The sequence below is a fragment of the Sinocyclocheilus grahami genome, unplaced genomic scaffold (genome assembly GCF_001515645.1).
Source record: "Sinocyclocheilus grahami isolate Dianchi unplaced genomic scaffold, SAMN03320097.WGS_v1.1 scaffold203.1, whole genome shotgun sequence".
NCBI classification, from domain to species: domain Eukaryota; kingdom Metazoa; phylum Chordata; class Actinopteri; order Cypriniformes; family Cyprinidae; genus Sinocyclocheilus; species Sinocyclocheilus grahami.
Genome location: NW_015505382.1, coordinates 1646628 through 1673871, shown reverse-complemented (window position 1 = coordinate 1673871; position 27244 = coordinate 1646628). Strand labels below are relative to the sequence as shown.

The following is a 27244-nucleotide window of genomic DNA, read 5'->3' as shown; positions in this document are numbered from 1 at the left end:
CTTGCCTTGTCATGCCAGACTGTTTTTCCCCCACAGGGTAGTTTTTGTTGTCGTTTTGTTTTATTTTATTAATAAAAGCCCATTACTCTGCACTATTGAGTCCTCGCCTCACCCCTCTACCCAAACCTTGACAAAAGGTTCTTCACCGCGATGCCATAGAAGAACCATTTTTGGTTCCACAAAGAACCATTCAGTCAAAGGTTCTTTAAAGAACCATCTCTTTCTTACCTTTTTATAATCTTAAGAACCTTCTTTCACCATAAAGAACCTTTTGAGAAACAGAAAGGTTCTTCAGATGTTAAAGGTTCTTTATGGAACCATTTAGACAAAAAGATTATTCTATGGCATCGTGAAGCACCTTTATTTTTAAGAGTGTACTCTGTTTATACTATGGAGCGGAAGTACTTACTACACATTTTACAAGATTAGACTTTTGTCAGTGGTGCTGAGGATCTGCAAATCATTCGCCATCGTCATCTCTCCTTACTCTGTTTATGTGGTAAGTGATATTTTATGTACTGTAATGTAACAGGCAACCATTAGCAATTGTTTTCTGAATACGGATTCATGCTTCCAGAATAGGAAAGAACTGCCATTGGCAGAGTTTGGGGGTTGATAATATTTTTCAAGGAACAGAACTCTTTATATATTTATATAATTATTTATTTAAATCTCTATTGAGAAAGTGAATAGAAAAAAAATTATAAATATTTTAGGAACCATGACTGCTGCAAAAAAGAATAAAGATGGCCACTGCTGAGCTCTATTTAAAAACAAAACAGCATAAAAAACAAACTTTCACAAGCACCCATGACAAGCTTAATGATGCACTTCCCATTTATTTACACACATAAACACAGTGTCTTATCTGCTCTTGCAGACAGTTTAATGACATTCATACAGCAGCTGTGATATCCTGCTGCTTTCCGCCGGACTGCACCATCACATAATTAATTGTCACGTCATCATGCTAGACCACATCAGCATGTGCCTCCGTTTTAAAGGCTATGTCTCATTCATAATGACATCTGTCTGATAAATTTCACCATAAGTGTCAGTGTGAATGAGCTCATGTTCGTTCAACTCATACATAAGTCCAAAGAACAGTTTTATCTACGTGGAAATTAATCAAGCAAGAAAGAAACATAAGCTAAGATATTTTAAAGAATGTTTTAACTGTTTTTGTCCATAGAGTTCCAAAACAAAACTAAACCTAAATAAATAAATAAAAATAAGGCCATTTTCTTTCTTTCCTCAGAAATGAAAATTCTGTCATCATATACTCATCCTTTTTCATCAAAATGACATCCGTTTTTTCCAAACCTCTTCCAAAAAAGATTTTCTATCTTCTACTGAACACAAAAGAAGATATTTTAAAGAATGTTGGAAACCAAATTCACTCTTTAAAATAAAGGTGCTTCACGATGCCATAGAAGAACCTTTTTGTCTAAATGGTTTCATAAAGAACCTTTAACATCTGAAGAACCTTTCTGTTTCACAAAAGGTTCTTTGTGTCGAAAGAAGGTTCTTCAAATTATAAAAAGGTAAGAAAGAGATGGTTCTTTAAAGAACCTTTGACTGAATAGTTCTTTGTGGAACCAAAAATGGTTGTTCTATGGGATCGCTGTGAAGAACCTTTTGAGGCACCTTTATTTTTAAGAGTGTAGTTTCTGGTCCCCATCAACTTCCATAGAATTTTTTTTTCCTTACTATGGAAGTTAGTGTGGAGACCAATTGACTGGTTACCCCCACATTCTTCCAAATATCTTCTATGTTTAATAGAAGAAAGAACTCTTGAAAACAACTTGATGGTGTCTACATGATGACAGAAGTTTCATTTTTGGGAGAACTATGGCTTTAAATCATTTACCAATCCTCATGTTGCGTCTAAACCTTCAAAATATCTTCCAAAAAATAATTTAGAAGGTAAATGACAATTAACTAAATATTAAATGACAATTCTGTCATCAATCAAATGATTTTCCGATGAACGGTCCCTTTAAGGGCCACATATACAGTAGTGTAGCGTCTGGATCAATCAGACACACCATTTTTCATTAGATTTAACAAATCAATTATTCATTAGATTAACAAATCGTCACAGTCCCCTCACCCAATAAACTGGATGCCAGGATGTCTGCCACCAGGCCCCCCCTGGTTACCATGGCAACCCTGACACCAGATACATTTACGACCTCCTGGAATTTAGGAGGAGAAAATCACTGCCTTGTCCATAAGGAAAATCCACAAGGGATTAATTAATTAATTAATAGGAAAACCTTTCTTTGAATGAACACGCATGATCCTTCAGGTCATTGTGTATATTATTGTCATTGTGTATTTTATCTTTGAGATTGTATACTGTTTTATGCAGGCTTATGATCGAAACACTCACTCCTGTCAGCTTACATAGTTATGATTAATTATTCATATTTCCCATGAGCTGATTCGTTACAGTAGTATTGCAGTTGTGAAAACTGTAAATCTAGCCAAGCAACACATCACATTTCAAGCCAAACAGCTGTCCTCGTACAGCATTGTGAAGTCTGTCCTTGTAACAGCTGTGAGCATTGTACTGCCAGTCAATGGATCTGTTTGTGGCTGACAAGCTTGACAGACTCTTTAGTGTCCACAGAGCTCACAGTTTAGCGTGACCAATAACACTGTGTGAAGGCCCTGCTGAATAACAATGAAGGTCTACGAGGCAGTGAAGAACGTCACAACGTTACGAGCTAGACTTAATAGCAACCTGCAAATGATGGGGATCTACGCATATTTTGACTCAAACACCCCTCTGTGTTGCAAATCCTTTTGACACATAAAACAAACATCACTGGTGGAAATACAAGCTTAAACCAGCCTAAAGTGTTTTGCTGGTCTTATCTGGTCTCTCCACAAGTGTTCAGCTGGTCTGCTAGCCTGAGCAAGAGCCTAAAGCTATCAAACCACACCAGACTGAAGAGTTTGATGGCCAGCTAAGATTAGCAAAACATATTAGGTTGGTTTTCTTAACCAGAGATCTTAACAGAGATCTAATGAGATAATTAGATTTGAATTTCCTGAAACAAATAACAGTATTTGCACAGAGGGCAAGTGTTAAGCATCAGAGACGCTTTGTTGTTGTCATGACACTTAATCGTCTACATGTTATTTTCTATCAGCTCTGCAATTCACCATGAAATAAATCCAAGAAAACATGCATACAATGACATAATCACTCGTATTATGAAATGTGAACGTTCTAACAATGCCAAGTCAATGAGAGATTTTCTAACCTTAATCTTAAAATTATTTTAAGTGGGGAAACTTTAGAAGTATCTAATGAAGTTTAAATGGAGCTGAATTAATTGCTTACTGTACAATTTTCAATTTTCTCATGTACTCCCTATATATAATTTATTTATTTAAAGATCAGTGTCTCTTACAATTAATACTTGGTTCATATAACGTTAACCAAATCAAAACAGTGCCACCTTCACAGATTTTGAAAGAACTGTCCTTGGTCCTGAACACAAGCAAAGCTCAACTGGCTGTGAGCCAAACACAAAATAATGATGCTGTTAAAATATAAAGGATGTTAATTAGTAAACCTGGGGCAGATATAGGCCTATATTGGATCAAACATGTGCAATAAAATAGCAAACTCACTGAGGAATGAAGTAATGGCTACTGAAAATTCAGCTTTACCATTACAGAAATAAATTAATTAAAAAGAATACAGTTATTTTCAGTTTAATAATATTTCACAGTATTGCTGTTTTTAATGCATTTGTGATCAAATAAATGTAATCTTAGCTAACATAAGACACTTCTTTCAAAAACATTTAGAAATCTTAACTACTTCAAACTTTTGAATGGTAGTGCACACATCCATAGCAGAATTCACTTGTGTACCACCAACATGCTTAGTTATATAAAAAAAAATAGAATGGAATTAAATTTTAGTTTAAGCAAGAGCTGATCTGTCTCAGAGAGTCAAATAAATGAACAGATATAACACATACAATACACATTTTGCCATCATTTATTGAGCCGAATGTTGTCCCAAACCTGTATGACTTCCTTCCATGGACCACAAAAGGCAAAATGACAGTCTCAGTCAACATTCACTTTCATTGCATGGACAAAAGATGCAATCAAATACGAGTTTGGAACAACGTGACGGTGAGTAAATGATGACAGAATTTTCATTTTGGGTGACCTAATCATTTAAGGATCAAATCGTCCCAATAATATTGGTTTCAACTTATTCACAAAATTCCACTAGCATTCCTTCAGGATTTTGACTAGAGTGAACAGAAAACGAACAGCAGGGAAGACAATAGGCCTATGGCTCACAAATGACCCTCTGACACCAGATACAAGCAACCACTGAACATTAAACCCTTGACTTAGATCTTTTTTTATATATCAGCAGCCTCTAAATGCCTTTATACCTTTTATATACAAAACCCTGAAAACAGTCTAATGGAAGCATAACATCATTATCTGAAGCATAGGTGATTAGCTGCTATTCTAGCTTGTAAATTAAAAATATATGACACAATATTTCACATAAAAAAACTTTTTCTTCCTAATACATAAAGCTCGCTGGCGCGCATGATGCCCAAAAATGCTGGTGTAGGTTGGCAGCTCGCTAGTATGACGGCCTCGCAAGGACACACACACACACACGCACACAGTCAGCCATGAGCATCATTCTCTGTCAATCTTCTTCACGAGGCTGCTGCTGTCTAAAGCAAATGTACAGCACGTCGAGAGACCGAGGACAAGCAGCCCGCTTGTCCCGCATTAAGTAAATCATGGTAAAACAGCTTTATTTAGTCAGTTAAGAGACAATGCATAACAAATCCACCTGATTTATAAGCGTAACCGGCCTGAAAACAGAGCAGCTCTTCACAGCCATGAATAACTAACGCGATATCATGAGAAATAAACATCGGTTTTGGTACGCATGCATTATAAGTAATTACTGAATATGATTGGGTCAGGTGCAGAAAGGCAAATTAATGATACAGAAACACTGGATGCATGTAGAGTGATGCTGCCCATCAATTTGTCATCAGTCACTTACTTCCCAACGAAGTTCTCCAAAACCGAGCTTTTCCCAGCACTTTGGCCGCCGACCACTGCGATCTGAGGAAGGTCCAGGTTGGCATTTTGTCCGATGGCAGAGAAGGCGTCCTGCAGTCTGTTTACCAGAGGAATCAAGTCATCCATTCCCCGATTGCCCATCTTGTGGGATAAATAACAGGCTCTATTTCACAGTGAATGAAAAACCGATGTAATCGACCCTGAACGGAGCCCTAATTGGCAAGCCCCGAAATATCTAAAAGCTGTCCCTTGCAGCGTTTCCTTCAATTTTCCAGGCACCTTGGCGATTCGACATACGTCCTCCTTCCCTAGGCTCTGCTCCCTGCCTGTTCACCACCGCTATGAGATCTGCTGCTGCTGCTGCTGCTGCTGCTGGAGCGACGGACGCGGAGATGAAGCGCTGGATGCTGCATTACCTTCACCAGCCACTGGGGGCGCACGACTTAATCAAACGACCGTTCTTTATTCCAATATTTGTGATGTATAAAACAAATCAAACCTAAGCAGCACTAAAATAAAACACCATAAGGCATAAAGATGTTTAGTTCATATCCCTAAAACTCGGAGGAAAATTAGCATTTTCAATCCATGATATAGGTTTGTCTTACAAAAGCGTTTTTGGATTTTAAGAGTAAAATAATGTTTATAGCTAAGTTAGTTAACATTAGCCTACTTGAAGAGTGCGTATTCATACCTCAAACATTCTCTGTTTTTCTCTGCTAATACTGGGAACATTTAAAACTTTGACCAACGTTCTTGTTAGGGTATTCTAGCTTGTAAATTAAAAATATATGACACAATATTTCACATAAAAAAACTTTTTCTTCCTAATACATAAAGCTCGCTGGCGCGCATGATGCCCAAAAATGCTGGTGTAGGTTGGCAGCTCGCTAGTATGACGGCCTCGCAAGGACACACACACACACACACGCACAGTCAGCCATGAGCATCATTCTCTGTCAATCTTCTTCACGAGGCTGCTGCTGTCTAAAGCAAATGTACAGCATGTCGAGAGACCGAGGACAAGCAGCCCGCTTGTCCCGCATTAAGTAAATCATGGTAAAACAGCTTTATTTAGTCAGTTAAGAGACAATGCATAACAAATCCACCTGATTTATAAGCGTAACCGGCCTGAAAACAGAGCAGCTCTTCACAGCCATGAATAACTAACGCGATATCATGAGAAATAAACATCGGTTTTGGTACGCATGCATTATAAGTAATTACTGAATATGATTGGGTCAGGTGCAGAAAGGCAAATTAATGATACAGAAACACTGGATGCATGTAGAGTGATGCTGCCCATCAATTTGTCATCAGTCACTTACTTCCCAACGAAGTTCTCCAAAACCGAGCTTTTCCCAGCACTTTGGCCGCCGACCACTGCGATCTGAGGAAGGTCCAGGTTGGCATTTTGTCCGATGGCAGAGAAGGCGTCCTGCAGTCTGTTTACCAGAGGAATCAAGTCATCCATTCCCCGATTGCCCATCTTGTGGGATAAATAACAGGCTCTATTTCACAGTGAATGAAAAACCGATGTAATCGACCCTGAACGGAGCCCTAATTGGCAAGCCCCGAAATATCTAAAAGCTGTCCCTTGCAGCGTTTCCTTCAATTTTCCAGGCACCTTGGCGATTCGACATACGTCCTCCTTCCCTAGGCTCTGCTCCCTGCCTGTTCACCACCGCTATGAGATCTGCTGCTGCTGCTGCTGCTGCTGCTGGAGCGACGGACGCGGAGATGAAGCGCTGGATGCTGCATTACCTTCACCAGCCACTGGGGGCGCACGACTTAATCAAACGACCGTTCTTTATTCCAATATTTGTGATGTATAAAACAAATCAAACCTAAGCAGCACTAAAATAAAACACCATAAGGCATAAAGATGTTTAGTTCATATCCCTAAAACTCGGAGGAAAATTAGCATTTTCAATCCATGATATAGGTTTGTCTTACAAAAGCGTTTTTGGATTTTAAGAGTAAAATAATGTTTATAGCTAAGTTAGTTAACATTAGCCTACTTGAAGAGTGCGTATTCATACCTCAAACATTCTCTGTTTTTCTCTGCTAATACTGGGAACATTTAAAACTTTGACCAACGTTCTTGTTAGGGTCTCTCAAAAAGTTCTGAACAAACATTCTTCTAGAACGTTCATTCAGAGTTATCTGGTCTTTAACAACGTTCTCAAAACGCTAGCACAAAGACATTATTTCTACATAATTTATGAAGAAAAACATTTAGTTGGACGTTTGTCTGGTTTAGAGAACATTCCAAAAGCAATTCCTATACTTTTTGCAAAATAATGAAATTGAACTTTCCATTTAATGTTATGTTCGACATTCATATAACCAAGAAAATCCCCCTTTTTGAAACATTTAAAACCTTTTTGAATGTTCAGAGAAAATTCTGAAATAACGTTTTTATGACTTAATGGGAATGTTAGCTAAACGTGCTTAGCACATATATTTTTTTAGATGGATAACGTTAGTCCTTACAATGTAGCTACTAATAAATAGTGTTAAATAAATAAGATCTATCTAATGAATTAGTAGTATTTAAAAACAAAAAAAAGTAGTACCGAATTGGACAGCTGTTTTAGTCCTTATGTAGCTTGTAACTTGTTACAAAACCTTAGCAGGTTTTAAGGAAATAAATGTTAAAACGACTTACCTTACATGTTGGAGTTTATTGTGATAGTGCTGACTGTGTGTTATCCCTGACTTAATTGTCTGTGTTGAACTTGAATGCAAAGGTTTTCGGTACACATACAATAATTTGTAATTTTGTATTTTTGCAAAAAGCCATTTTCCTGAGAATGTAATGCTTCTTCCGAGCCGAGTGAGGGCGCACTATAGTTAATTGTCCGTAAACCTCCTCCACACCACAGCACCAGAGGAAGAGGCTTCTAGCGTAAACACTGATTAAGTGAGGCTTGTTTTCAAATCAAATGGTGAGCTGTTTCGTACATTTCAATAATGTTGTTTTAAACACACATAAGGTGTGCAGTATATGCTGTACATTGCAGGTTTTTGCCACTTGCTGTCCATAAAGCTTTGTCATAATGTCCTGTGCTCTCTGCTATCAGTGCACTAACACCGCTCTTTTCAAGTGTAACACCTTTGAGCTCTGTAACGTTAAATTAATATAATTTAACGGAGTATTTCTGTTAAAAGGATAGAAGGCTGCTCTGGCCAAGCTCAACCATTTAACTTTATTATTGCTTATTTATTTACGCAGTGGCAAGGGTAACATGATATATCAAAGTTAAAAATGTTTATATATATATATATGTATATATGTATGTATGTATGTATGTTGATTGGACATTCTTAGTTATTGCCCTCATGGTGTAAATGGTGATTTTCAATGCTTTAGCTATTTTCTTACAGCCACTTTCTAATTAGTGAAGCTTAACAATCTTTTGCTGCACATCAGAACTATATTCTTTGGTTTTTCTCATTGTGATGAATGATTAAGGGAATTTGGACTCTGGGCGATATAGCTAAAAAATGTATCAGCGATATAATGTTCCATATCGTTCGATATCGATAATTGACATTTTTAATAACCTTTTTTAAAACAAAGAGCAATAGAATTTTTTTTTTACGTTTAACCACTGTATTTTTAAGTTAACCCAATTTATTGAGACAAACAACAAATATTTGTTTTAACAGTCAAACACACAATAAAAATATTTAATTTCTAATGTTTTATATGCAGATTAAATAGGTAAGTAAATAGGCTTAAGTAAACGTTTGTCTAGTCTCCTGAGGCCACAGGAGGGCGCAATGAGCAAAATAATGCAGCACATTTAAATTGTCAATGCAAGGAAATAAGTCTATAAAAAAACTTGCATTACGTCTACATTAAAGGGGTCATATGATGCTGCTATAAAGAACATTATTTTGTGTATTTGGTGTAATGAAATGTGTTTATGCGGTTTAAAGTTCAAAAAACACATTATTTTCCACATACTGTACATTATTGTTTCTCCTCTATGCCCCGCCTTTCTGAAACACGTCGATTTTTACAAAGCTCATCAGTTTTGCTTTCACAACGAAATACAGCGCCTTCACGACATGGCGGCAGCAACAATACTACAGCGAGAATAAAAGTTACACCTTCTTTCTTTGTGTGAACATTTGGGCAGCGTTATGCGAATCTTCCCACATCGTGAGGTAGACATGTGGGGGGCGTGTTAGAACGAGCCGTTTTAGGTAGGCGTGGTTGACTCTGAACTTTTATAAAGAATATCTCTTTGGATTTGAGACTTTAGTCTTTGCAACTTTACTGATCTTCTTTATGCACCAAGAGCTTGTAACACTCCAAAGAGAAAGGAAAAATTTAAATCGCATCATATGACCCCTTTAACTCATATAAATCAAATATAATTTAGTAAATTGCATAAACAATTATGAACAAAACAGCATCATGTATTTATGCATTGCTCAATTCAAAGAGCCGAAGCGCCATTCACTCAGATTGCATTTAAAAACACATGAGACGCAGTGAAAAAGGAATAAACCTCTACAAATTCACGACGTATTTTATAAAAGTTTAAACTGTTTTAACTTTGCATGGCTACATCTCTTTTGTGAGACGCGAGTGCAGCAGTCGTATTTGTCCATCTAAAAATGAGCAGAATATGCGTTCTGTGTGAATGGCTGACGCACTCCTAACATTTGATTGTACTATTTTTGCATTCAAATGCAAATGTTTATTTTAAATTCGACTGATATAATCTTTTTTATTCACAATCTCCTCATCACAGGAAGGCACAGCACTCAATTCAGCATGTGTTCATGTTTGTGTGTGCTGTCTGCGTCACTCAGAGCACGTGCCTATATCGTGCACTATATCGACATTTTTTTATATCGTTATCAAAGAAGGTGTACCGTCGATAAATATCGATACCGTTTTTTCGCCCAGGCCTATTTATACTCCTGTGAAATAAAAAAGTCATGGCTGTATAATTTCATGTTCCTAGTTACCCTGGTGTGCAAAAAAAATTGAAAAATTTATGGAAATATAATTTGGAGATATTTTAGTCATAAGAATTTCTAAGGGTACCAATAATTGTGGCCATTGTGTGTTAGAGAAAATTATTTTATTTTCAGAATATGACCCCCTCCCGTTTAAACTGTTTTAACTTTGCATGGCTACATCTCTTTTGTGAGACGCGAGTGCAGCAGTCGTATTTGTCCATCTAAAAATGAGCAGAATATGCGTTCTGTGTGAATGGCTGACGCACTCCTAACATTTGATTGTACTATTTTTGCATTCAAATGCAAATGTTTATTTTAAATTCGACTGATATAATCTTTTTTATTCACAATCTCCTCATCACAGGAAGGCACAGCACTCAATTCAGCATGTGTTCATGTTTGTGTGTGCTGTCTGCGTCACTCAGAGCACGTGCCTATATCGTGCACTATATCGACATTTTTTTATATCGTTATCAAAGAAGGTGTACCGTCGATAAATATCGATACCGTTTTTTCGCCCAGGCCTATTTATACTCCTGTGAAATAAAAAAGTCATGGCTGTATAATTTCATGTTCCTAGTTACCCTGGTGTGCAAAAAAAATTGAAAAATTTATGGAAATATAATTTGGAGATATTTTAGTCATAAGAATTTCTAAGGGTACCAATAATTGTGGCCATTGTGTGTTAGAGAAAATTATTTTATTTTCAGAATATGACCCCCCCCCCCCCCCTTTAATGTTTTTACTTAAATTAAAGCTTAGATTTTTTTATAGTTTTTAATTTTTTTAAATGAAACATCAATTGGATAAACAATGCAGATTTATTTTCACAGCCTTGATCATATTTACCAAGGGTACTAACAATTCTGACCACAACTGTATACATGTAAATAAGGCAAGATGTCACATTTTGGTGTCTTATCAAATTAAATTTATAAAAGTTATTTTATATACATAGAAAGCATATTAAATGCCAGTAAAGTGTCTGCTTTAATGTCATTTAAAAAAATAAAATGTCAAAATATGGGTGAAATAATGTTCCATCATCATTCAGTGTAACAGATATATTTATTATAATAAGCTATATTGTATTATATATCAAAGTGAGGTGAAGGAGCATTGTGCATGTTTCACTTTTTCTTTTTTTTTTCTTTTTTATTTAAGAAGAGTTCAGTGCACTTAAACAGAAAGAGGAAGAATGGGAAAAGTAATTGACAGATGAGAAAAACAAATACAGAGACATGGGAAAAATTGGTGAGTACACACTAAACACTTGAGGAGATGCCTCTACTTACACTAAGACTATTACCAGTGATAAAATTCATTAGAAAATATGTTGTCAAATTCTATGAAAAGATCCTCAGTGCACAAATTGTGTTCCTTCTCATACACAAGGTACTGTTGGACAAATTCATTCTTCAGTCCCAGAACAAGGAGAGCCTCCTTTGAAAAAACACAGAGCTCAGAGGTAATCTTCAATAAATGTAATATTAGAGCAGACAGACTGAAATAAATCAGTGTTTGTGTTTCATGTGATACACTAACAAAATTTCACTGCCTCTTTTGGACAGACCAAATGAACTATTGGAAAAGTCTGCAAATGGAGATAAGATGCAGCAGCCACCAAAAGCAAACTCCACAAGCATATCAGACCATGAAGGTATTTGTTGACTGACTGTAGTGTACAGCACTCTGTGTTTGTCTCTAGCCTCAGGCAAACTACACATCTACTGAGAAAATGTCACACTCTATGTTTACTTTTGAATTACTGAACTACAGTGCTGTCAACTCTAGATATGCAAACTTTAACTTATTGTGTACCTACACCCTGCAGAGGATGATAACGACACTACACAGCTTGAAGAAGACAGTGTGGATCAGAACAGAGCAGCAGAGGTGCAGTATACCAGCATCAGTATCATATTTTTTACAGTTACATATCTTTACCTATGGACTTTCCCAATAACATCAGTACATCAGTTTTACATAATAATTTGACAATACATTCCAGTGACCCTCAGAAAAATGTAACATATGTCAATACATGTTTAGTTGTGCTGTTCAAGCTTTTGGGGGTCAGTAAGATTTTTAAAATGTTTTTGAAAGAAGCTTTTATCCTCACCAAGGCTGCATTTATTTTATTAAAATACAGTAAAAAAAATTGTTTCCTGTTATGCCAAAGCTGAATTTTCAGCAGCCATTACTCTAGTCTTAAAGGGGTCATGAACAGAGAAATCAAAATTCCCTTGATCTTTTGACATATAAGAGGTCATCTTACTATAAAATCATCAAAAGTTTCAGAACTCAAAAGGGCTTTTCACACTTGAATTTGTTAACCCTGGGTCATCCTAAACCCTGGATAAACGGAATCCTGGGTTATCTGTAATCACGTTTCACACTGCTCATTTGCATATTTGCGGTGTCACTCTCACTGATTGGACGAACAGCAGGCAACCTGTTTACATGGCTTTTCCCGCGTCTTGCCAGTTATTAAAAAAAATGTTGCCGCGTAGGTCTAGCCGTTTTAAGAATAATACCGTCACCTCACCACTCCAGTTTACATGTTTTCCGTCTTTTGACATTTCTTACTTTTCTCTCATCGGCTGCTGTTTACACGACGCACGCTTCCTGTTACTGACTTGACATGAGCCTCGCTGCTCGTTTTCTGATTTGCTGTCTGTTGCCAAGCGTCCAGCAGCAACAAGCAAACACCGTTCCGTTTCACACTGAACAAACTTAGCACCGCAATGAGGGGTTAACACCGCAAATGCAGTGCTAACCCTGCTCCGGAGCAGGGTTTCATAACCCTGGGTAAAAAGCAGTGCTAACACCACTTTCAAATTACAGGTGTGAAACGTTTCTTTACCCGGGGTTAAAAGCGGTGTTAAGAATGACGATAACCCGGGGTTAAGCGCAGTGTGAAAAGCCTTAAAATTTCTTGTTAGTCTAAAAAGTTTATATTGAAGCCAATCTGCCAAAACGACAGCTTGTTGAATGTGCCACTCTATGATGTAATAGTGTAGTTAAGCACCACCTCTGCAGAAGATGATCAACACCTACTTCTACATCGCTGCCTGTTTAGCCTCGCCCACCGTTTCGCGCATGTAGTGAAAGGCAGCAACCCCAGATCTATGCAGAAACCAAACAATAAAGATGCTAACTGAAGACAACAAGATGCTGTGCAGTGCCAAGTTGTGGAAAAACAGTCTTTGCATCGCCTTCCTTCTGATCCCAATGTTAGGAAAACATTTATTAACTTTATATGAAGTTCCAGACCTCATAAGTAAGAACTTGGTATTTTTTTCACTTCATTTTACCACGGATTCGATTACAAATAAGGCACAATTTCGATGCAGGATTTTCAGAAAGATTGAAACTGAAAGACGATGCTGTCAACGTTGCCCCGCGACTTATATTAATAAAATAGCCTAGATACTAGATTGCTACATTATATTCCTCCTCAGCAACGAGGTCAAATATTTAGCTGCAAAGAGAAATACTAGTTTTAACTTGTCTATAACTTGGCAAATGACTACGGAATAAGCGGGATAATCAACGGCTTGCCGTGCATTAAAGGATTTTAAATGCACTTTGCGAAGGCTTCGCGTCAGGTGGTTCTTTGACTCCACGTCGTGCATTTAAACTCCTTTAATGCACGGCAAGCCGTTGACTATCTCTTACTTAATTTCTTTAATGCATCCTTGCTGAATAAAATATTAATTTGACTGCAGACTTTTAAATGGTAGTGTTTTAGTATCGCTTACCATCCTTGTCTGTGTAAAGCTGTATCCAGTCAGCTTCTGATGTAACTATTTGTAAAACACTGTTTACATGAAGCCCCACCCATAGGAGTTATATCATAACAAGACATTATCCACTTTGAAAAGAACTCCACCTCAACTTAATCAATAAGAGCTTATATTGTATTGAACCTGGAATACTTGTTTAATAAGAGCTGTTGTTCAGGTGCAGGGTGTTGGTACGTCTCTGAAGGTGACCATCCAGCGTAGCAGTGAGAGTCGAGCCTTCAGCACTTCACCTGAAGAGACGGCAGCAGGTGCAGGCCATGAGGGCGACAAAGAGAGAAGCAAACACACAGTTAAATTCACCTGCTACATTTGCAACGTCACCTGTACTGACCAGCAAGTAAGAATTGACTGTACATTACTGAGGAGAGGAGTTGGTTGATCATTGTGTTTAGTGAGGTGTTTGACCTCTGCAGGGCTTCCAGTCTCACATGACGAGTTTAGATCATCAGCAGCGTATGATGGAAATCCAGTGTCTGAGCAACACCTGTCTGGCCACACTGTTACCACACACCCAGCAGTCCCTGCAGGGTACAAACAGGTAGGTGATGCTCTCCGTGCATTAGAGGTGTAGTGTGTACGTTTAGCGTAGTTATTAGTATAAACAAATAATTTAACACTGTCAGAACGGTTTTGAGTCTGTGACAGTCTGAGATACCCAAGATAAGGAAGGAAACTTTTAAAAATCTACTTTAAAACACGTCTCTAATCTTTGTTTTTATGTTGCTTTCATGTATTTTTGAGAACATTTTTTTGACTTTCTTAAAAAATGTTTGATACTTTATACACCTCTGAAAACATAGTTATGTATATTATATTGCATTTCTGTCAATAGATCGATGTAAATATTACACATTGCACCTTTAAGGACTCTAAACATAGTATGGAAGCCTGTTTCTGCCACCGAATAACAAATTTAAAAAGGTAATTGCAATTTTTTATCTCACAATTCTGACTTTTTTTCTCGCAATTGCGAGTTATAAAGTCCGAATTGTGAGATATAAACTTTCAGTTCTGAGAAACAGTCAAAATTCCAACTTTTTTTCTCAGAAATGCCAGTTTATATCACGCAATTTTAACTTTCTCAGAATTGCAAGTTAATAGCACACAATTGCGAGTTACAGTATTAAGGCAAAATTGTGAGAAATCCCATTTCTGAGAACATATTCATTTTCCCCCTCAGAATCGGGCTTTATAACTTTTTTCAAGTCAGAATTGTGAGATACAAACTCGTATTTGCGAGAAAAAATTCAGAATTGCAAGTTTGGATTAAAGTCAGAATTGTGAGACAAAAACTCACAATTTCTTTTTTTTTTTTTTATTCAGTGGTGGAAACAGGCTTCCATAACATAGTGTATCAAGTAAAAAGTGGCTAAATATTTTTCTTGCACTTTTATTTTCTTCTTGTGTTTTATATGTTTTATAAGAATTTATATATATGGTTTATTTTTTTGGTTAATCACAAGCAAATTTTGATTTCAATGCATCCTTACTGAATAAAACTTTCTTTAAAGAAAATCAACTGACCCCAAATTTACAGTAATTTGTTAGTGTACTGTATGTCACTCACATTAAAAAAGTTAAAAAGTGCCTATTGTTAAAAAAAATGACTGCACAACACTATTTAGAACACAATTGTTGTTTGCTCTGTAATAGAGAGAGACGGGTGGGTCATCAGCGCTGGTGTCCAACCTGCCAGTCTCATTTTTCTGGTGACCTCATCGAGCACAGACGAACTAAGAAACACAAGGTGACCTTAACATTAATAAAACAAATACCACCAAATCGAATCGCTATATATGTATGAGTATATGTGGAAATATCCACATATACTTGAGGGGCAGAGTTTTATTGTATGAAAATGCTATGTCTTGTCTCCTCATTAGATGGCAAAAGTATCCTCGAGACCATTCTGTACCCTGTGTGAGCGCCACTTTAGGACTCCTCGCAAGTTTGTTGAGCATATGAAGTCTCCTGAGCACAAACAGAGGGTTGAGGAGGTTTGTGTGGGTATTTTGTAGGTATTTCAATCTAAAATGTGTTCAATGAAATTGAATACAACTTATTTATTTCAACATTTGTTACAGTTAAGAAACGAGGGTGACCCAGAGGTTATGGAGGAGCTCATAACAGTGGATGCTATTGGCTGCTTTGAAGGGGAAGATGATTATGAGGAGGATAGAAATGAAGAAGAGATTGCAGTGTTTGAGAAGGTTAGTTGCATGTGCTTTTCTAAATTAGAGTCCCTTTTGGAGTTTTTTTTATTTATTTATTAGAATTTTGTTCATAGCATCCTGGTCATAGGGATATGGCTTTGGAAGGGACGACTGATTATGAGGCATATGAGCCAGACACACAGTATGGTGAGTGCTGGACTTTAACCACTTCTCTAAAGTAGACTGTCAAAGAATAGTTTGTGAGTAAGTTCATCTGACAGACCTGACTGCTTTCTGACCTTTAGGCACTAGTTTTGTGGTCCCTGTCGCTGGTTTCCTCTGTAAGCTGTGTCATAAATTCTACCACTTTGAGTCTTCTGCTCGGGAAACTCACTGCAAGTCTCTTATGCACTTCCAGAACTTACAGGTGAGGAAAATGATGGAATTTGAAATTAATGTATATGTCATTTAAGGCAAATCTGAAATCAGTGATACTACAATAATAGCCTGGTGTAAAAGTGGTAGATCTTTCAAATAATGTAATGGCCGGTCAGATTGTGATTAATTGCACAGTCAAAACTCAAATGTGAATTTTGAAGCTGTTGTAATTTTTTTTTAACTACACCACTGTTAAAAAGTTTGAGGTCAGTAAGATTTTGTAATGTTTTTTAAATAAAATCTCGTGCTCACACCTGTTTTGATTGAAATACAGTAAAAAACATAATATTGTGAAATACCTTCTACTATTTAAAATGCCTGTTTTCTGTTTTAATATATTTTAATTTAAAATGTAATTTATTCCATTACTCCAGTGTTCAGTGTCACATGATCCTTCAGAAATCATTCAAATATGATGATTTAGTTCTAAAAAAAAAAAAACATTTCTTATTATTAATACTGAAAACACTACCATTCCAAAGTTTGGGATAAGAGGAAAATAAGAAGAAATTAATAGTTTTATTCAGAAAAGATGCATTAAATTGATCAAAAGCAACAATAAAGACTTAAAATGTTAAAAAATGGTTTCTATTGTAAATAACTACTGTTCTTTTGAACTTTGTTCAGTAAAGCATTCTTAAAAATGTATCACTGTTTCCACAAAAATAAATCTGCAAAAATTTCTGTTTTTAATTCAATAAGAACCAATAATAACTGAGCATATAATCAGCATATTAGAATTTTTAAAGGATCACTGTGACACTGAAGACTGGATTATCGCAGAAATACATACAGAAATAAATTACATTTTTAAAAGAATATATTCATATTGAATTCATTATTTGTAAGTTATATTTTATATCATATTTATGAGTAATATTTCACAATATTACTGTTTTGCTGTACTTTTGTTCAAATAAATGCCTTGGTGAGCATAAAATACTTTTTTTTTTAATAACTGATGGGTGGTAGTAAATATTTTGACATTATGTCTGAACAGCTCTGTATGATGGTCTGATCATATGGTACATTGAACGTAATGCAGCTAAAATACTGAGAAATATATCTGTAAATAATGTAGAAGGAATTTTTTAACAAAAAAGTAGGGATGTAACGATTCACTCAACTCACGATTCGATTCGATTCACGATTTTGATTTCTCGATTCGATTCACGAATTTTTTTTTTTTTTTAAACAAAATGAGATTTAAGACAAATTATAAATTAAATGTGTCCTTTTATTATTGCTTGGACAAAATGTTGCACATTTCTTTGTCAAATTGAAATATAATACTATAATATTCATTATTTGTAAGTTATATTTTAAATCATATTTATGAGTAATATTTCACAATATTACTGTTTTGCTGTACTTTTGTTCAAATAAATGCCTTGGTGAGCATAAAATACTTTTTTTTTTAATAACTGATGGGTGGTAGTAAATATTTTGACTATGTCTGAACAGCTCTGTATGATGGTCTGATCATATGGTACATTGAACGTAATGCAGCTAAAATACTGAGAAATATATCTGTAAATAATGTAGAAGGAATTTTTTAACAAAAAAGTAGGGATGTAACGATTCACTCAACTCACGATTCGATTCGATTCACGATTTTGATTTCTCGATTCGATTCACGAATTTTTTTTTTTTTTTTTTTTTTTTTTACAAAATGAGATTTAAGACAAATTATAAATTAAATGTGTCCTTTTATTATTGCTTGGACAAAATGTTGCACATTTCTTTGTCAAATTGAAATATAATACTATAATAATATACTAATATAGCACTTGCATATTATTGCTCTTTTTTTGGTTTTGATTGCTTTTATTGTCCTAATTTGTAAGTCGCTTTGGATAAAAGCATCTGCTAAATAACAAACTTTAAATATAATGTAAATGTAAATAACAAAACTAAATAGAAATTTTAAAACAAGCCCCAAATCAAATAAATAAGTAACACAAATAAAATAAATCTCTTCATATAAACAATATAAGGCTTTGTCTGTGCTCTTTCCATTTAAAATTAGAGGCAACCACTGCATTTTAATCATGATCCAAACAAAGATGCTGCATACATGCAACACGAGCAATTTTTAATCTAAATTGGATTGTATAATTTCGAAATTTGAAGCAAAAACAGAATGGTTTGACTTCAGTTTTGTGAAACTATACATTAAAATATCTGCATTAAAACAGCAGACGAGCTGAATGAGACGCAGATTCACTCTCTGCCAGCAGGTGGCACTTAAAGCGTTTCCTTGGTTTCCGCTGTAAACAAAGCAGCACTGCACTTATGAACTTTAATATGCATTATACAGAGGTGTAACCCCTCTCCCCAGGTCCTCACCGCCACACCTCGTTCTCGTTCCGAGTGGGTCTCGAGCATGGGAGGCGGACGCACTAACAAGGAGGCTAAAGCGGAGGCCTCTAGCGTGTCTCTTGAGATCAGGGGAGTGAGGTTTACCTGCACAGCACCTACTCGCTGGCCTCCGTTACACTCCCCCCCCCCCCAGACCTCACTCCCATCCGGGTCACGGCACCAATGTAACCCCTCTCTCCCGGGTCCTCACCGCCACACCTCGTTCTCGTTCCAAGTGGGTCTCGAACCCGGGTCTCCGGCATGGGAGGCGAACACACTAACAAGGAGGCTAAAGGCCTCTAGCGTCAGTTGCTAGTGCGTCTCTTGAGATCAGGGGAGTGAGGTTTACCTGCACAGCACCTACTCGCTGGCCTCCGTTACACTCACCCCCCCCCCCAGACCTCACTCCCATCCGGGTCACGGCACCAATGTAACCCCTCTCTCCCGGGTCCTCACCGCCACACCTCGTTCTCGTTCCAAGTGGGTCTCGAACCCGGGTCTCCGGCATGGGAGGCGAACACACTAACAAGGAGGCTAAAGGCCTCTAGCGTCAGTTGCTAGTGCGTCTCTTGAGATCAGGGGAGTGAGGTTTACCTGCACAGAACCTACTCGCTGGCCGTTACAGAGGCAAGATGAAAAGAAAAAATACCATCTAAACTTTTCTAAAGACAGTAAGTTCCCCTCAGACATGGATTCATATAAACTCCTACCCCTAAATGAATCGCGATTTGTTTAGCATCTCAACCGATTTGAATCGTCACATATTTGAATCGATTTTCAACCAGCTCGCGGTTAATCGTTACATCCCTACAAAAAAGTGAATTCAATGCCAAATGCTCAGATTAGTATTTGATTTTCAGAAACACAATGCTCTGAAAATGCAGAAGAAGCCACCTCAGGATGACTGTGAGAGTGATGTGTCATGTAGCAGCCTAATGAGCGACCCTCGGTGCCTGGAGCTCACTGCTTCCTGTGCCAATGACAGCAGCCAAGCAGATCTCAACAGACCACACATCAATTTCTCAAGAGAGTGCTTACACTCGAGGAAGCTTAAGCCATCTAAGAGAGCTCACAAATCCAAGTCTCCACGCTCAAAACACTCTGGAGCACCACAGAAGCCCACCGTGGTCATGAAGCACTTAATATGTACTCCACACTGTGGCTCAGGGTCAAGCCGAGAGTCACACTGCCAAGAACTACAGCACACAGAATCTGTGTCCAGTGAAAAAGAAAAGACATCCTGTGACCCTGTGCATTACTCAGAAGAGCAAGAAAATGTGAGCTCAGCACCCACAAACAGTTCGTGTCATGCATCACAGTCGAACTCAAAGGAGAACACAATCAATTGAGGTTAAAGAGACAGTTGGCAAAGACCGAATAAAAATAATCTTCATGTTCATAGGAGTTCATCGAGTGTTTCTGGGAAATTTGTGAATAAAACGTGAGAGGAAATGATGCTACTTTCAAAAAATGTAAGAAATAAATGTTCATTTAAATACATAAATATTGTAAATCTCGTTTCCTTTCATTAAATTGTATTTTATATATAATTATAAATAATTGTTGAACAACAGTTTATTCATCTGGGTTGGTGTTGTTACTTGAGCTGCAATTATTTGTTAATTCTTATTCATCATAACTATTGTTAATATACATTAACTTAAGGTATTTTTCAGCACCTCCATTTAACATCGTTTGGGAAAAGGAAGTAAAGTCATTCATCTCCACAATTAATGTCCAAATCTAGAACAGATTTCTTGATTAAAATGCACATAAATCTTGTCCATTGCCCATTTTTCTTTCTTTCTTAATAAGAAATCTAGTGTTATAGACCAGTAATAGTAATAAAAGTATTACAAATATAGGACTAAAGTTTCCATATACAATTTGGACAAGGTTGTGGACATTATTATGAATCTGGGTGTAATCCCCCTCATGACCCCCATCTTGAAAATATGGTGACATCTATAGTGCCCCCCTCCCTTAAATATTTATTTATTTATTTATTTGCAACCTTGTACTTGGATAAAAAAGGCAGTCTATGAAAATGTATGTTATTACAGAGTGAGAGTAGACTTGGTCACAGCTTGAGCTCTACTCTGGCTGCATCAGTACACGTGGCATGCAGATACATGTGTGTCCTACAGGCGGCGACAGAACGAACTGCAGTGCATTATGGGGCGGAGATGGCATTCTAGTACACAGACAGACGACGGCAAAGCAAGGCGAGTGCGAGACCTGTAACACTCCTGCGAGCGGACATAGATATCGATTAAAAGCACACAAACAAGCCAAGGTGTCCTGCAGACGGGAATCGGCTCTCGGATTTTGGTGACATGGCCCAAAATGATTTGATGAGCAACGCGGAGGACGTGGCGGATCAGGTAAGAGAACAGAAGGCCCTGCCAGCCAACTTACACAGTAACGTTAAATCTCGGAGACCACTCTTCTGTACTAAACAGATGCTCTCTAAGCTCAGGAAAGTCCATGTCTGCGTGTATAGTTTCGTCTTGTTTGCTTGGCTGCAAATGAGGTTTGTTTATTGACTAAATTCTGGTCTTGTGACTAGAAGGGCTGAAGTAACGTTACTAGCGAAACTGTTCAGAAAAACTGCTTTGGCTGCTTTCGTGTACTAATATTTAACATGTATAACTATTAAAGATATATAAGTACATATACTTTATTTCTGTGAACCCAAAATGTTTGAATGGCATACAAACTTTATCCTCGAATCGTTTCCATCAGTGTCTTCAAACATCTGTTCATCTGATGAAACGAGTGTATGTTACTCCTGATACCCAACATAATAGAAAAATATGGTTTTGTTTTCCATATGCAATAGGAAATTAACAGCAGGACATTCATCTGATGCCTTTATGTTGTTTACATATCAGAATATGCATAATTTGCAGGATTATTGGATGTGTTTGGGGCCCTTTCTTGTTTCGGGCTTATTAATAGAAATCAACTTTATAAATATGTAATTATGGGGGTGTAAACTGAGTTGTGAGTGTTTTATCAAGGCTGAAACAAGGCCATCACTGTCATCAGCATCTCATCTTATTTATTTATGGCCTGATTTTCAAAGTCATTAAGTTGATTAAACCCCAGCCAATGACAGCTATCTTCAATTATTAAGTGTAGTTTTATCACACAGCAACAGGAACCATATTAAAATTCCCATTTTTGGTTCATACAACTCTCATTCAGCAATCCTGCCTTTTATAACATGTAACAGAAGGCAAATCCTGTACTCTTCGATATTCCTGTGCTGCTTGGGAACAAGTCAAATACCCTCCAGGCACACAGACTGCGAGTAAGGTATTGACACACAGGCAGACATTGGCCCTGAGATCTCTTCCCATTCATTTGGTCTTGCTTGGTACTTGTTGAATGCTGATTGGCCCGTTTTCTTCTTAGTGCTGATGTGGATCGTCTTGGGGCGGGGCTTAGCAGAGGCTGGTGTCAAAGCTCACATAAGAGTGTTGAGTTAATCACCAGCTGGTTTAGAGAGTCTTATTATGAAACCCTGCCATGTATTGACAATCTATGCATTTTAGTATTCCTGCAATTTGCTTATTTTCATTCACAAATAACAGAATTCTATAATCTACCACTGGCATTTACAAGCAGATTATGAATTCTTACTTTCATTTAACAAGCTAGCACAGGGTTAAGCAATGAGAATATAATATCCTGTACTCTTCCTGGAAGAGTAAATTGTGTTGTCTTTATCCTTCCCTGTACATTTCTATTCAACACCTGTTGCGTGAGGAAGTGGAAAAGGTTTATTACTAGTACACCACAGTGATATTTAAATGCTTGAGAGGTGCTCATAAGTCACCAGTTGCAAATGGATGTGCTTTTGGCCACCTCTGTTCTGATATTGACTGAAAATGTGGGGGAAAGTGAAAAGGGTATTTGGAGTTCAGAGGTTGAACCTTAAGCAGCATTCATTTGAAGGGCTGCTTCAGCACTTACTTGAAGTAATATGACGCTTTTGTAATCTAAACCATTCACACTAGGATGGATTTATGTATTTTTTGCTTTTTGTTTGACATCTGTAAGTAGATATTAAAATAGCTTTCTAGTAGCATAAATCTGTGCTAGGCTATAATAAATATCCTTTATGTTGACTTGGATTACTGATCAAAATATTTTTTTTCAATGTTTTTGAAAGAAGTTTCTAACGCTCACCAGGGCCTCATTTATTTGAACAAGAATACGGTAAAACAGTAATATAGTGAACTTTTTATTACAATTTGAAATAACAGGTTTTTAAAAAATATCATTTATTCCTGTGATGGAAAAGATTAATGTTCAGCAGCCGTCACTCCAGTCTTCAGTGTCACATGATCCTTCAGAAATCATTCCAATATGTGGATTTGCTGCTCTAGAAACATTTCTTCATGTTAACAATGTTGAAAGCAGTTGTGCTGCTTAATATTTTTGTGAACCCAAAATGCTTGAAATGGCTGTAAAATATAAATCATTTGTAACATGAATGTCTTTACAGTCACTTTTGATGAGTTGAATGCATCCTTGCTGATTAAAAGTATGCATTTCTTTTAAAAAGTTGATCTCAAACCTTTTGAATGGTAATATCACAACATGGTCCTTTATGCTGACCTAGGATGTGTTCTCTAATTGAAGTCTATGCACATGATCATAAAGCTGTGCCTTTTTCATCAGTAATTATTGCCTTAAAATATAGACATGTTCAGAATGACATTGCATATTTATTATTTGTGTTTGCTAAGGCAAGCATTACTATTGCTGCTGCATATACACCTAAAGTTGGGGGTTTTCATATCTTTGTCTTTTTGTTCATCTCTAGTTCCTTCGAGTGACGAAGCAGTACCTGCCCCACGTAGCGCGTCTGTGTCTGATTAGCACGTTCTTGGAGGACGGCATTCGCATGTGGTTCCAGTGGAGTGAGCAGAAAGAATATATTGAGACGACGTGGGGATGTGGCTTCTTCCTGGCCACACTGTTTGTTTTAATCAACTTACTCGGACAGCTGGGTAAGAAGTTTGTTCAGAGGAATTATCTCTGGTGGCTTGGAACATCTTCAGATTTGTATATGGAATGTTTCATCATCTGTTTTACAGGTGGTTGTATACTGATCCTGAGCAGGAATTTTGTGCAGTATGCCTGCTTTGGATTATTTGGACTCATCGCCTTACAGGTGTGAGCATTCTGTTTGTGTTCTTTAAGATTGTAATTGGATGTTATCTTTGGTTAGGACTATAATTAAGTGAAACTGTTTAATTACAGCGCTGATCTTTATCTGTTCCAGACTGTTGCCTATAGCATTCTCTGGGACCCAAAGTTTTTGATGAGGTAAGTTCTTCGCAGGATAAGCTAAGAGTGAGTATATCATCCTGTGTTTTATGCTCTGATCTCTTGTGTTTCAGGAATTTGGCTCTGGGGGGAGGTCTGCTGCTGCTGCTTGCGGAGTCGCGCTCTGAGGGCAGGAGTATGTTTGCTGGGGTTCCCACTATGAGAGAAAGCTCTCCTAAACAGTACATGCAGCTGGGTGGCAGAGTCCTGCTGGTGCTTATGTTTATGACGCTGCTGCACTTTGATACAAGCTTCCTCTCGGTGAGCAAATATTCACAGCATGGGAAATGGGTGAATCACAAAGAAATCTCTAGGTTCAATTTCACAAATCAAAAGGAAAAAAAGAAATTATATTGTGCAGGTTTAAAAATCTTTAGGATTAAGTTTTTTTTTTTTTTTCCATTTTCATGACAATCTCTTCTGTAATGCTAGAAAATATTATTCTGATTACTATAATGCAGTCATGAAAATTGTCTGGGTAGCAGTTAAGTTTTTTTAAATTGACAGTCATTATTATTTTTAATTAACTAGAATATTTTTAATTAAGAAAAGATGATAGTAGTAATAATGGTAATACTTTAAAATAAGGTTCATTAGTTAAACATTAGTTAATGTATAAACTAACATGAACTAACCATGAGCAATACATTTGTTACTGTATTTACTAATCTGCGCTAACGTTAGTTAATAAAAATACAGATGTTCATGTTAGTTCACAGTGCATTAACTAATGTTAACAAGATTTTAATAATGTATTAGTAAATGTTTAAATTAACATTAACAGATTAATAAACGCTGTATAAGTGCAGTTCATTATTAGTTCATGTTAACTAATGTAGTTAACTAATGAACCTTATTGTAAAGTGCTACCATAATGGTAATAGTACGTGTATATAATATATAATAAAATGATATCTTTGTATGAAAGAATTGTGAGTTTATTTGATGAAAATAATAGTAACAGTAATGAATGGCAATTATATATTATATGTTTCGAATTGTTCATATTAATTATTTAATGATATTGTACATGATTTAATTGTTTTCTATAATAAATTTGAAAATTATAAATGTATTTTTAAAAAGTTTGTAAATGTTTTGTAATATTATATTATAATATTGTAATATCTTTATATATCAATTTATTTAGCAGTCACTTTTAATCATTTTATGCATTATTGCTGAATGAATTTCTTTCCAAAAAAAAAAAATCTAGCTGACCCCATACTTTTGAATGGTAAACTCTGTATATTGTTTCAAAAATGAGTACTTTCTGCACTGATGCATTCATCAGGACATCATCCTTAGGATCGCAAACTAATCAAGGTCTTAATGTTAACATCGGCAGTTGCTTGTAAAAAAATATCTACTGAAATTGCGTTTAGAATATTACAATTTCTCAAAATCACCTTTTTATACAAATGTTTTGCTTATTTCAACACGTTTTAGAATCAAGCTTAGAACTGGATTTAAGACTTCAGTCAGCCTTGTTTTATATATGACTGAATGTGGAATCATTATCGTTTATAGTTGGCCTTTTCTGGCTTTATAAATGTGCTCATAAACCACATCTTATGACTTGGCAGAACGTCTGAAAGTTTTTTAAAAATGCACTAATTCCAAAATTTTGAATGAACTATATTTGGAAACAAAACGTTGATAATTTACCATATTGTTTAGCTGATGCATTGCAATTCACAGCTATAGTAATGATTATATTGTAATCATCCATTTCACCACTAGAGGTCAGACGTGACCAGGTTTTCTGTAGCCTACGTGATTTCTGTAGTGTTAAATTTAGTTGCCCGTGTCACAGTTTCACATTAGTCTGGTGTCTCTCTGACTTCCTTTTTCTAATGTGTCTGTGTTTGGTTTTAGATCTTGCAGAACCTGGTGGGCACAGCACTTATTGTTCTGGTAGCAATCGGTTTCAAGACTAAACTAGCCGCCCTAACCCTGGTCATCTGGCTGCTGGCGATCAACGTGTACTTCAACGCTTTCTGGACCATACCAGCCTACAAGCCCATGCACGACTTCCTCAAGTACGACTTCTTCCAGACCACATCGGTGATCGGAGGCCTTCTGCTGGTAGTAGCACTAGGTCCAGGTGGAGTGTCCATGGATGAGAAGAAGAAAGAGTGGTGAGACAGGACTGACCTCAAACGGCTCACTCAGTAGTTTGCCCTTTGGCAACAGCTTTCACACAGAGCAGGTACACTACTTAGGGAGGAAAGAGCCAATTGAAACGTGGCCTCACAAACACCCCAGGACCAACAGAACGACCCGCTCTCCACATCTCATGCACTGTCTGTGTGTTCATCTTGCGTGCTTACTGAATTATTTTCACCAGCACTTTTAGACATATTAGTTTATCATATTTATTTTCTAAGGTTCGGGTCAGATTCTGTTATTTGAGAACCTCATTGAAAATCTGAAGCATCCGTGTTATAAAAGCTGCAACCATGTTGAAAAAATAACAAATTTATCTCCTTTGCCATCTTTCTCTGCCTTTTTATTTCGGTGCCAATTGCAAGTCAGCAAACCAAAGACACATCCTTCAGATATATATAAATCTTTCTTCTTTTAAGTTCATTTAAGCCATATAATTGATCGCAAAATTAATTTGAAGTAAAATGGAAAGTTTTTTTTTTTTTTGTCAGTCATTTTCCATGTGCTGTCTCTTTTGCACACTCAGTGTGTCTTAAATGTGTCGATTTCTCCCCGTCAACAGGCTAAACAAGTTCAAGAAGATTTCGCAAAGAGAGATTCCTATTCGTGAATATTTTCTGCCATTTCGGAGTAGTTAAATGTAAAGATAAAAAAGTTGAATGGCCATTATGAAGAGCGTTCCATTCCATTCTGAAGAGTCATTGGCTTCTCATGTCTGTGTAAGAAGCTGTTAGTTTATTAGCGTGTTCGCTGTCTATCGTCAGGTCACTTTGAAGTTTACAAAAAGTGAATTCTAGTGTTTCTCGAAACAAGCAGAGAGTGAGATGACAATATTGAAACCCTGTGGTTTGTCAGACTCAGTGTTTATCCTCTTTGTACAAAAAAATGACC

At 36.7% G+C, this 27244-nt stretch overlaps 3 protein-coding genes across 10 annotated transcripts in view; 2 read left to right on the top strand and 1 right to left on the bottom strand.

Annotated features, from left to right (window-relative positions):
* Window positions 1-5456, bottom strand: part of dnm1b (dynamin 1b) — a 46412-nt gene extending 40956 nt beyond the window's left edge. For all 7 annotated transcript variants that reach the window (XM_016285921.1, XM_016285922.1, XM_016285924.1 and 4 more), the window contains exon 1: window positions 5075-5456. In XM_016285921.1, coding sequence (XP_016141407.1) covers window positions 5075-5235 — 161 coding nt within the window. In that variant the 5' untranslated portion in view covers window positions 5236-5456. The remainder of the gene's footprint in view (window positions 1-5074) is intronic.
* A 2481-nt stretch (window positions 5457-7937) lies between these two features.
* On the top strand, window positions 7938-20313 carry LOC107595499 (cip1-interacting zinc finger protein-like). 2 transcript variants are annotated; one of them, XM_016285919.1, is made up of 13 exons: window positions 7938-8045; window positions 11248-11334; window positions 11476-11548; window positions 11652-11740; window positions 11915-11976; window positions 14047-14226; window positions 14303-14427; window positions 15543-15636; window positions 15773-15886; window positions 15974-16099; window positions 16177-16249; window positions 16348-16469; window positions 19702-20313. In XM_016285919.1, the coding sequence occupies exons 2-13, from the start codon at window positions 11322-11324 to the stop codon at window positions 20188-20190; spliced, it is 1560 nt and encodes a 519-aa protein (XP_016141405.1). In that variant the 5' UTR covers window positions 7938-8045; window positions 11248-11321; the 3' UTR covers window positions 20191-20313. The 2 variants fall into 2 exon arrangements, with proteins under 2 accessions (XP_016141405.1, XP_016141404.1); XM_016285918.1 differs by having other exon boundaries at window positions 11245-11334.
* A 620-nt stretch (window positions 20314-20933) lies between these two features.
* Window positions 20934-26340, top strand: surf4l (surfeit 4, like). Its single transcript, XM_016285920.1, has 6 exons — window positions 20934-21225; window positions 23679-23865; window positions 23953-24029; window positions 24141-24184; window positions 24259-24445; window positions 26063-26340. The coding sequence occupies exons 1-6, from the start codon at window positions 21178-21180 to the stop codon at window positions 26327-26329; spliced, it is 810 nt and encodes a 269-aa protein (XP_016141406.1). The 5' UTR covers window positions 20934-21177; the 3' UTR covers window positions 26330-26340.
* Window positions 26341-27244: the final 904 nt, after the last annotated feature.